General features: G+C 44.2%; 1 protein-coding gene across 1 annotated transcript in view; it reads left to right on the plus strand.

Annotated features, from left to right (window-relative positions):
* The window catches only part of LOC116503325 (alpha-2-macroglobulin-like), a 70,519-nt gene that overhangs the window by 54,041 nt on the left and 4,473 nt on the right, over positions 1-12,005 (plus strand). Inside the window, exons 27-33 of the mRNA XM_032209659.1 lie at positions 1,493-1,649; positions 2,870-2,944; positions 5,123-5,288; positions 6,901-7,127; positions 7,398-7,610; positions 11,170-11,297; positions 11,568-11,658. Of these exons, the coding sequence (XP_032065550.1) occupies positions 1,493-1,649; positions 2,870-2,944; positions 5,123-5,288; positions 6,901-7,127; positions 7,398-7,610; positions 11,170-11,297; positions 11,568-11,658 (1,057 nt within the window). The remainder of the gene's footprint in view (positions 1-1,492; positions 1,650-2,869; positions 2,945-5,122; positions 5,289-6,900; positions 7,128-7,397; positions 7,611-11,169; positions 11,298-11,567; positions 11,659-12,005) is intronic.

The raw sequence follows: 12,005 nt of genomic DNA on the forward strand, positions 1-12,005 counted from the left end.
TTCCAAGTCTGGTCTACCTAGAAGGACCAGAAAGGACCTGGAAGGACATAACCAAAGGGCTAAGAGCAGGAGCATCCCCAGTCTAATTTTTTAGATATTCATCATTGTATTTCCACTTTATGCTTTTGTGATTTGGATTTCTGGTGTAAAATTACAGTTCCTCCTAGCAAAACACATACAGAGTTACAATTCAGACATGCCCTGTTTACTGTTGTCAGTTCTCCGAATGCTAATCCTTGTATTATTGCTTGGCAACTTCAAGGAAGGAGTTTCCAGCCATTGCTCCACTTTCCGGAACCAACTCACCAATGGTGAAAGAGGGCCAGAGGCAGCAATGGAGTCTCAGCAACTGAATGACGGTGAACAGACTGTGGCTCACCTTTTAAAGCAGCGTTTCTCAATCTTGGCAACTTTAAGATAGGTGGACCTCAACTTCCAGAATTCCACCAGCAACATGTTGGCTAGGGAATTGTGGAAATTGAAGTCCACCTAGTCTAAAGTTGCCAAGGTTGAGAAACATTGTATTAGAGAGAAAGGCAGCAGGGGCCACCACCTAGCTGGCCTTGGCTATACACCTGTCCCCAAAATCTAAGTAAGGTTGGTTCCCTTTAGTATTAGGAAATCCCATGGCTTTAGGCCAGTGATGGCGAACCTTTTCAACACCAAGTGCCCAAACGGGTATGTTGAAACTTGAAACCCGAAGACCAGCTGGCCAGCGTGCACATGCCTGTGTTTTGGCCAGTTTGGGGGCCATTTTTCAGGCTGTTTTCAGGCCATTTTTGGGCCATTTGTGAGGCATTTTCAGGCCATTTTTGTTTTCCTGCTGGAGCACCCAAAACTAAAATGGCCAAAAGCGGCCTGAAAATGGCCCAGAAATGGGCCAAAAATAGATTGTTTTGGGGCATTTTTGGCTGTTTTCATGCTATTTTCCGCCGCTCCAACAGCTAGCGACAGTATGAGTGCCCACAGAGAGGGCTCTGCAAGGCACCTATGGCACCTGTGCCATAGGTTCGCCATCACAGCTTTAGGCTAAACCTGGAAGTTGAGACAGCATCCCAGAAGAAAGCAATGGGAAGAGAGTGCCCTGTTGCTGCCAAGAACATCACACAGACATATTTATGTGGTCCCCAAGAGACACTCCCCCAATTTCTAGAGGGGTGTTTTTAAAAAAGGGAGGATGCAATTCATATAGCAGGGAAATGGTCCATTCCTCCCTACCAAGGGTGCAGGATTGAAGAGAAACAGGGTAAGCGTACAAGCGTCCATATTCAGGAATGGTTTAAAAAAGGTGAAGATAATTGCCTATAACTGTGCAACCATCAGATTACTGGTGAAAAAGGGGGCTTTGATTGTCCTGTTATAGTTGCCTTTCTAACTTTCTTGATACCTTCTTTCAATGGGTTCTTCAATCCCAAGATGGCCGAAGATTGTAGGATCTTGGGTACTAGAAAAAGAAAAATGAGGTTCTCCTGTGCTCTGGACTGTCTTTCAGGTTGACGGCTTTCGTGCTGAAATCTTTTGCTCAGGCGAGATCCATAATCTTTGTGGATGACAAGTACATCAACGACGCTCAGAAATTCCTGACACAGCAGCAGGAGGAAAATGGATGCTTTCGGAGCACTGGGTATCTTTTTCACAAGGAACTCCAGGTACAAGAGGCGGACGGGAGAAAATGGAGACATATCTTTGGAAATGAGAATAGGGTATATTGGGATTACCGGTACTCCTCGATTTACGACCACAATTCGGACCAGAATTTGATATAGTCACTAAGCAAGTCATCATGTGGCCAACCTGATTTTATGACCACTTTTACGGCACTTGTTAAACAAATCACCATGGTTTTTAAATGAATCTGGTTTCCCCAATTCACTTTTTTTGTCCAAAACTGGCCAGGAATGTTGCATATTGTGATCTCACAAGACTTTGCAACTGTCGTAAATGAAAGCCAGTTGCCAAGGGCACAAATTCTGTTCATGGGATTGTGGGGTGGGGCGATGGGGTGGGTGTTATGAGTCATCATTTTGAGGATGCATAGAAAGCTGGATTCTCCAAGGCTGTTGTAACATTGGACCGTTGTTAAATGAATGAGCTCAGGAAAGAACGTATTTTTTGGAATTAATTGAATTGAATGAATTGAAGATACAGGCAGATTGAGTTGGTTTGGGAATGATCAGGAATTACTTTGGATTTCTAATCTGGAAGAAAATATGTGCTGTCTTTCTGCTTATCAACAAAGACAGCTTTGACAAAACAAAAAGACTCGTGACTATTCAGCAGTCAGGATTTAACATTTTACATGAAAAACTGACAAGAGTATCTTCAGCCCAAGGATGCTTTTTCAGGGGGCAAGTTTCTTTGGAGACAGAGGAACCATTTGTGCTTCAGTTTGAGATTCAGACAGGACAGACTCAACCTTCGAAGACAGCCTGTGCCCTGCCTTCAACAGGGAAGGGACACAGGGCAGAAAACTTCCTGCAGCCAAGAAAACTCCACACTCATTTGCACTACTCAGGTGACCCTGAGAACACAAATAAACCTCCTAGTGGCCTCAATGACTCACTAAAAGAATTCAAATGACCAGCTGTCTGCAAGGAATGTAAATCCTTCCATTCTCCACCATCCAGTCAGAGCCGAAGAAGCTTCTTGGATGAGAAGTGAAACGTCTTCAAAAGAAAAGACAAGAAAGTCCAGTTGCCTCCTGAAAAAGCACCACTGGGATTTCTCTATTGCTCAGTTCCCAAGACTCCATGATTTCTTGTGAGGGAGATATCATATAGATATGGAAAATTGGAGGGATGATAGAAGATGGTGGAAGTTCTTTGTATAATAGGTGCAGCTGATCTCTCTCTCTCTCTCTCTCCTGCAGGGGGGAGTTGATGACCTGACTACTCTTTCAACTTACATCATCATTGCGTTGCTGGAAGTGCCGCTACCTCCCACTGTAAGTGTGCAAAGTGCAACCATGATAGCAGTGAGGAAAAACATGTTCAAGTTCCCACTTGGTCATGGATTTCACAATCATTTAGGCTACTGAAATAGATTGTATCTGACTAGCTTCATGGCACATGCAAAGCCATGTCATAGTCTGATGAAGCCAAAATGTAGCTGTATAAGCTGAATAAGCCCATAAGGACATCTTCCTTATCCCTCCTCTTCTCCAATCAATTCTGTCCTTTTCTCCCTCCACTCAATTAAGAGGCACGGTGGCTCAGTGGCTTAATCTCAGAGATGGTCTCAATGCTGGTGGTTTGAGCTGAAGCCCTCTGTGGCAGGATGAGCTCCTGTCACTTGCCTTAGCTTCTATCCACCTAACAATTCAAAAGCATGTTTTATACAACTAAATAGATAGGCACTACTTTGGTGAGGAGACAACCTGTTGCTCTGTGCAGGCAATCAGATTCCTGACGCCTTTGAAACTTTTCGGTTGTGGTGCCTATTTGCGAGGCACTCCGGGAAGGAAGGGGGCCTTGGGTGATGCGGCAGAAAGAACCGCTCGACTTTCTCTTTGGTGTAAAGCCAGCTCACCCTCCTCTGGTGCACATTGGGAAGCGTGCAAGTGTGTCCTATAACAGGGCTGGTACCTTGACAAGTGTGTACTATAACAGGGCATTCCTATTCCAAAGAAGATATTCACAGTCTTTGTTAGCAAGATTTGTTGAAAGGAGCAGGAAAGGGTGTTTGACAACATCAGCAGCTTTCACTTTAGGACCATGTTGCCTTTCAACACATTAGGGTGAAGCCTTTTTGACTTTCTGTCTAAGGGCTTTTGTGTGAACTGGAAAGAAGGGGCTTCTTTTAGCAAATAACAGAGGCAATCTTGATTTGCCTGCTCCTGCTCATCTCATGCTTGACCCACCAGCATTCTCATCTTGGACTTGGAATTGCTAAGACTCGTTCCAAAAACACAGGAGCAGGTAGGAAGAGCAAGTAGCTGGTAGGGGCTCAGGCAGCAGAAATACCAAGATGAGCAGCGCAAGGATTGACAGTTGCTCTTCATTCATCCTGAGCTTATGGGTTCGTTCTTGTCCTTGGAGGAAGAAAATACCAAGTGGCTTGCATCAATTAGACCATCAGTTTGCTGTTGGTGTATTGTTGTAAAGACTGTTTAAGTTAACAACTTAAATGAATAATAAAGCCAATTTCATCACAGGGCTTTGCTGAGATCTTTTTCTTCACAATCTCCTTTCAGGAACCTTCCTCTTCCCCCTCCTCCATTTCAAGTGTTGAAGGAGATACACAGTTCTGGTTCTTGCATTTTTGGTTGGCTCAATCCCTGTTATTTGAGGCTGTTGTTGTGTGGTTTTGATATTATCTCCAGGGGTGAAAAAATTAGCAACTGGTTCTCTGCCTGCTTGCTGGGTGGGCGTGGCCATGGGGTGTGGTCTACTTCACCTCTGGCGCCATGACGGGGTGTGTGGGTTTGCCCTCCACAGGCTGTGGAGGCATTCCTCAAGTATCAGGGAGGTCGAAAACAGGACCATTTCTGGACTCCCATGAGGCCTGTTTTTCTGCTTTCCTTGAGCCTCTGGGAGAATGAAGCCGTAAGCCGGAAACAGGCTCATTTCTGGACTTCTGGGAGGCCCATTTCTCCCAGAGCCTCTATGTGGGCCCTGCATTTACTTGGCATGATGAACTTGCTGCGGCGAGACTCCTGGTGGGGTGGGGTTGGTGGAGCCAGCTAGTCCTCCCAACTACCAGTTTGACAAACCAGATGTAAAATTAGCATCCCGAACTGGTTTGAACTGGCTGAATCCCACCCCTTGTTGTCTCCATCTTCTTCTGGATCTGCATCGTATTCTTTGGCCTTCTCTTTTTGTATATGCTTCAATGATATAGACAGAATCTCAAGACATTCTCTCTAAATGACCACTTAATTTGCCATTTTTGCATATAGTTTAACATTGGATCTATTCCATTTCTCTCTCTTGCGATCTCGTTTTTTTTTATTTTATCCCTTCTGATCACTCCAGTAGCTTTCCTCAAACATCTCATTTCCATGATGATTAACTTTCGCTTATGTTTTACTACAAATGACCACAACACTAGGAATATAAGAGGGAGATGAATATGCTTTGTATACTGCTATATTGACTTCCATTAAACGTCTTCTCCTCTGCAGCATTCCGTGGTGCAAAATGCTTTAGTTTGCCTGGAGAATGCGACTGAAGCAAAAGAGATGCACGTTTATCTCCGGGCTCTGTTGGCGTACGCTTTTGCTTTGGCGGGGAAAGAGGAGAAGAGGCAAGAAATGTTGGACTCCCTTCTAAAAGTAGCTGTGAAGGATGGTGAGAAATGAGTTCTTTGTTATGAAAATTAGGTACCCTCCAAAGAAATTGGAAATGTGCAGCAAACTTTATTGGCGTGCAAAGAATAATGTTCATTGGACCCTCCTCCTCCCCCAGTCAAGCCTATAACCCCAAGTTTTTTTTCATACAGAATTATACTTTATTAATTAAATGTATTTGCTGCCCATCTCACTATATGAGGATGGAAACATACACTGAGTCTATGAATAATTTCCTAATGACCACTGGAAGGAAATAAGTGGGCAGATGAGCTGGAGAAGATATGCCTTCTGGCCATCATGGAATGAATCTGTCTCTCACATTAGCAACGTATTAACACTCAGCACCTTATAATGGAGTGGTAATGGGGTGGCTTATTTGGCTTGAGGGTCAGTAAAATCTGTTTAATTGTAGTCCTCAAGGTAATTGAACCCAGAGTCATGATTAAAAGTCATTGCAGTCATGCGTTGAGGCATCAGGTGACTGGATTCAAAGTTATGATCATTTTGTTATGACAGTCATTAAGTAAACACGGTGGTTGTCTAGTTTTTTGCTAGCAACTGGAAGTAAAAATGCTAGTAGAGCTGAGGAATTTGTTCAGTATTTAACGGATAAAGTCGCTCGGATTCGGACAGAGCTGGACTCCAATTGCACGGAACCAGCCGAGGTACCGGGGGAAGGTCTTGAGCGTATTTCATGGATTGAGTTTCAACTTGTCTCTCCTGAGGAAGTGGACCAAGTGCCTCCACTTGTATACTGGACCCGTGCCCCTCCTGGCTGGTCTCGACCAGCAGGGAGGTGACACGCGGCTGGATCCGGACGATTTCTCCTTAGTTCTAGGGTGCTTCTCTCCTTGATTAGTTTCCACCCATTGCTTTTTGTCCGGCCTTCTTTGGAGAATAGCTTGACTCCCTCTTCTTTGTGGCAGCCCCTGAGATATTGGAATACTGCTATCATGTCTCCCCTAGTCCTTTTTTTCATTAAATTGGACATACCCAATTCCAGCGACTGTTTGCTTCCAATGACCATTGGAGGTTACAAGAGCCCTGGAAAGAGTGACTTACGGCCATTATGCTGCCACTACCATTGCACCATCCCCATGGGCATGTGATTTACATTGGGATGTTTGTCAGCTGACTCACATTTATGACGGATGCAGTGTCCCAGGGTCATGGGATCCCCTTTTGCGACCTTCTGACCAGCAGAGTCAATGGGGAAACCAGATTCAATTAACAACCAGTTTACTAATGTAACAGCTACAGTGATTCACTTAACAACTGTGGCAAGGAAAGTTGTAAAATGGGGCAAAACTGACTTAACAAATTTCTCACTTAGCGACATCAGTTTTGGGCTTAATTGTGGTGGTAGGTTTACTTTTGTAATTCCAAAACTGGTTATAGGTAGCTGTGGGGAGACCCGTCATAACTTTGGACAATTGTTAAGTAACTGGTTGTACATTGAGGTCACCTGGAATGTGCTTCTCCTGTTGTCCAATTGCATAGGGCTTGATAACAGGGAGGCCAAATGTTTTTGTACAGATACCACTTGAAACTTGGTATATCTTGGTGCATGGACTGTGTGTGTAACCCAAAGTTAACTTCTCTCTTTGAAGAGGATGGCTCTATCCACTGGGAGAGGACCTGGAAGCCAAGGCAGAGATCTGATTTTCCACACTCCACACGTGCTCCATCCTTTGAAGTAGAAATGACCGCCTATGTGCTCCTTGCTTTACTGAAAAAAGAACCGTACCCCTCCGAGGAAGAATTAACGTCATCAGCTGCCATTGTCAAATGGTTGACCAAACAACAGAATTCCCGTGGAGGATTCGCCTCTTCACAGGTATGTTTGTTCCTCACAAATTTTCAAGAGGATGCAGGAAGGAGCAATTGGAAACAAACCTGATGTGATATGTTATGACTTGGTATGGCCTCCAGATGTGTCAGAGTCTCAGCTCCCAGGGTGACCAGCCGAGGTGTATCATTCAAGAGAGATAACTGCCTAACAGTGAGGACAATTACAGCTGGACTTCAGAAATTGTGGGCGCTCCAGCACTGGAGGTTTTCTAGCATTCTGTTCTGTTCCATTCCATTCTTTTGCTTTCTCTTGCAGGATACAGTGGTGGCTCTCCAGGCTCTGTCCCAATACAAGACACTTACTTATTCCAAGGATGGCATCGATGCGAGAGCGACGTTGAGTTCAGGAGATGCTGTCCTGAGAGAATTCCATGTAGACAGGCACAATTCTCTGCTGCTCCAGTGCCAAGATCTGCCCCAAGTGCCAGGGAACTACAAGGCTGAGGTGACTGGTTGCATCTTTATGAAGGTGAGTGCCCTGGTGAGAGAAGAGACCACTGCCGCTGCCTAGCGATGATCTGTTTTGGGTTCTCAATGGCCTTTTGGGAATGCAAGTTGAGAAGAAAAGACATGAAGAAAGTGAGCAAATTAAGTAAGGGAGGGAGAACATTTTTGAGAACATAAGAGCAGCCAGGTCAGATTAGGCCATTTAAGACCATCTCTCTCTCTCTCTCTCTCTCTCTCTCTCTCTCTCTCTCCCTCCCTCCCTCCCTCTCTCCCTCTCTCCCTCTCTCCCTCTCTCCCTCTCACTCACTCACTCACTCACTCCCTCTTCCTGGATTCACTCCAAAGTTTTTAAAATCCTCTTGCTGTGCCTACACACATCTTCAGCCTCTCCCCCCCTCTCTCTCCCCTCTTCCTGGATTCACTGAAGATTTTTAAATCCACCTGTGCATACACTCCCCCCCACTTTCTTCTCTTTGAAAAGCAGCTTGCAACTCTCTAAGGTGTCATGTGGGTTGCATCTCCAGACAGCATCATTACATTGGTATGTAGCCCGTTTTTTATCTGCCTGATTTTGTGAGCATGGTGAGCTGCGTCTAAGGCTTTGCGAGTCATCGGCCAAAACTGTTGAAGCTGATTATTCCACTTGGACAAGAATAAAATTTGAGGCTTCTCTTGAGGCAATTCAGGAATTGGTACCAAATCCTAGCTAAACACAACTTTAAAAGGGGTCATGCCGGTTCTGCTATGTACTGAATTATTGTACGCCACCTCTGCATGTGGCAAAGGTTCAGCCCAGTTATCCTGTTGATAATTGATAAAACATCGAAGGTACTGCTCCAGAACCGAGTTAGCCCGTTCACAAGCCTCATTAGTCTGTGGATGGTGGGTGGAGTTTACTCCCTGGGTGGAGCCAATCAATTTCAGGAACTCTTTTCAAAAGTGGGAGGTGAATTGCCCCCCCCGTCTGAAATAATGCATTCAGGGACTCCATGTAGTCCATATATGTGTAAAATAAACAATTTAGCCAATGACTTCGCTGATGGGATCTTAGAGCAAGGCACAAAATGGATCTGTTTGGAGAACAGATAGGTGATTACCCAAATGACGGTATTTCCAAGGCTTTCCAGCAACTCGACAATAAAATCCATCGATATCTCCTTCCATGGGGTCCCAGGACGGGCAACACTTTGAAGGAGACCTTGGGGCTTCTCTTGTGGTCTTTTTGCGGTGGCACAGACAGGACAACTGGCTATGTAGGACTCAATGTCTTTTTTCAGGGAAGGCCACCAAAATTGCCTCTTAATCAAATGCAAAGCTTTTACAAATCCAAAATGACCCACCACTCTCGAGTCATGGGCCCGTTGAAGGACAACAGTTTTTAGGCTGGCAGGAACATACAGCTTAGCTCCCACCCAAGCCAGTCCATCTTTCATGGTGCGTTCATCAGAATGTTTTGTGAATCAGTCTTGAGGCCTTTCTTAAGTTTGTCCATTAAGTCTGTGGTCACATCTAAGTCCACTGGCTCCTGGCTCCTAGTAACCATTGTGGCAGCCAGGTTTTTAGCCGGAATGACTGGATGAACCATGGTTGGTCTGGCGCTGTTATATTGGGGAAGCCAATACAACTTGCTTAATGTCAGGCGTGCTTCCCTCAATAACCAAGAAAGAAAACTTCCAACTCCATTGTTCGTGGAATTAAAATATTTTACTGGTTATGAAAAGATGGCAGTGAAAGTAAAGCAAGATCTGAGCCACAAAGGCACGAACCCATGCATATCAAACAATTTCCCAACCCCTCCCCTCAATGATCGCCACCCCAGTGTTCAATCTGCAACTCTCTAAGATGTTCTGGGGTTGCATCTCCAGACAGCACCATCACATTGGTATGCAGGACAGTTGGCCTTGACCATCAGTTGGCCATCAGCCTGCACAGAAGATGGTGAGAAGAAAAGTCCCTTTACCATATCACCTCCAGTGCCATTTATTCCCATCCCAAATACCATGACCTCTCCTTCCCCTTTTCTACGGCAGCCGATAGCAAGTAAGCGAAGCAGAGGCTGACAGTACCTGTGTTTCCAAGCTGCTTCTGAAAGAGAAGGAAGCAGCCAGGGAGATCTTCTTCAGATGAGCCCAGGCCAGAGCAGCATTGAAGCCCATTCCAGCCTTGGATGTGCCCGGACAGTATTGGTACGGGGGTGTGTCCAGGCCACCAGCCCTCCTGGTATGCAAACATGTGGCTGATTTCCAATACTGGTCTGCCCGTACCGGTGCAGACCGGAAGCAAGCCACCTCTGTGTGGGGATGAATTTCCAGAGAAAAATTGCTGGCTACAGGAACCAGGAGCACTAATAGCCTTCTGAAAAGCACTGAAGACCTGGCTTTCCCCCCAAATATTAAGATGGGATGATGTGGACAAAAGGATTAATGATTGACTAGAAATTTGCAATATTTATGGTTTTAATAGGTATATGTATTACATTGTTATATAATTGATGTTATTCTAATTGTTGGCTGGGAGCTGCGTAGAGTGTAAGATGGGGAGCTATAGGAATATTTTTAAAAATACATAATTTATACAAACTAATACAAAATAAGAAAAATAAGAAATAAAATCAAAGAGAAAGCTAAAACTGCAAGAAAGAAAGAAGTAAAAGAAAAATAGAAAAAATAGAAAGAAGTAGCTTTTGAACTTTACAGCAGTTATAAGTAAAACCGTAAATGCACCTATTACTCCAACTCTCTTCTTTTTATAATCTATCATGTCTAATCATCAAAATCATAAATTATGTTCATTTTTTCTATTTCATTTGAAAAATAATAAAGGGATACAATCAAAGGGGCATGATGGCTCAGTGGTTAAAGATGTTGAGCTTGTCAGCTCAAAAACTGGTGGCCCGGGTTCAAGAACTGAGCGCTGTAGGATGGGGTGATTTCCCATTCTTGCCTCAGCTCCTGCCCACCTAGCAGTTCGAAAGTATGCAAATGCAAGTAGATAAATAGGTACCATTTCAGTGGGAAGTGTTCTATGTACTTCGGCGTATAATCATGCTGGCCAAATGACCATGGAAATGTCTTTGAACAATGCTGATTCCCTTGGCTAAGAAACTGAGATGAGCACCACCCACTAGAGTTGAACACAACTGGAAAGGGGAAACCTTTATCTTTACCTTTACAAATACCTAATAAAATAAATAAAAAGTCCATCATGGGTTTCCAGTCAGCAATAAACATAGATATTTGTCTTTTCTCTGATCAGATAAGTCAATTTGGCCATCTTGTAAATTCCATCCTCTTCACTAACCATTCCTCTATTATGTGGGGAGTGCTGAATCTTTCCATCTTTGCATATACAATGATCTTGCTGCAGTTACTATGTACAACAACAAAGTTCCATGACTTTTCCTCCAACTGTTTGTCCAAAGAAAAGCCTCTGGTCTCAATTGTATATTAATCTTTAAATCCTCTGGATCAGTGTGTCTATTTGAATCCAGATTTTTCTCACTTTTACATATGTTTTAAACCTCCACATTCTTCTGTCACGGGAGTGTTGAACGTCCTCAAATGATGGTCTTTCTCTTCCAGATTCCCTTGAAATACAATGTCCCTTTGAAGCAAGAAGAGGCACCATTTAGGCTGGAGGTGCACACCATTCCTGAGACGTGCACAGGAGTCAAAGCTCACGTCACTTTTGACATTGCCATAAATGTCAGGTAATTTCTTGGATCGGTGCTGAGCCTTCCTTCTGTGAACAGATACAGGCCCTTCTCCTCCGGGGATGGACCATGTCTGAGGGTCCAAAGGCTGCTACTCACCTCCCCTGCTTTCCACATTCCAGAAGCTCCATTTAATGGCAACATTGGATGGAGGCCCTGAGGGCACGGCCAAGCTTTTATGAACCCACATGCAGCATTTTGCCTCAAGCTGTCTATTCCTTGCTTTAAAATGAGTCACACGTCTTCTCTCCTTTCTTGGTTTCTCAGTTACACTGGCCAACGTCCGGTTTCCAACATGGCAATTGTCCAGATTAAGATGCTGTCCGGATACATCCCGGTGAAATCCAGTGTAAAAAAGGTATTTTTTCCCCAGGTTCCCTTTTCTGCTAAACTTTCAGTGCCGTATTTCTCGATGCAGGTAATTCTTGACCTACGACTGCGATCAACCTTGGAATTTGTGGTCGCAAGTTGTGCTGTTCACTAAATGGATCAACATTTGACTGCACCTAATCTTACAACATATATATGTATGTATGTATGTATGTATGTATGTATGTATGTATGTATGTATGTATTAGATTTTTACAACCCCTGGTAAGCCTTAATTATGGGAGGAAGCTAACTGCTTCCATCATCTGTCAATCGGCTCGTCACAAGAGTCCATCACGACAGAAACCCAATATTTTTACTGTTGCCTTTGTTATA

Source organism: Thamnophis elegans, chromosome 2, assembly GCF_009769535.1.
Source record: "Thamnophis elegans isolate rThaEle1 chromosome 2, rThaEle1.pri, whole genome shotgun sequence".
NCBI classification, from domain to species: domain Eukaryota; kingdom Metazoa; phylum Chordata; class Lepidosauria; order Squamata; family Colubridae; genus Thamnophis; species Thamnophis elegans.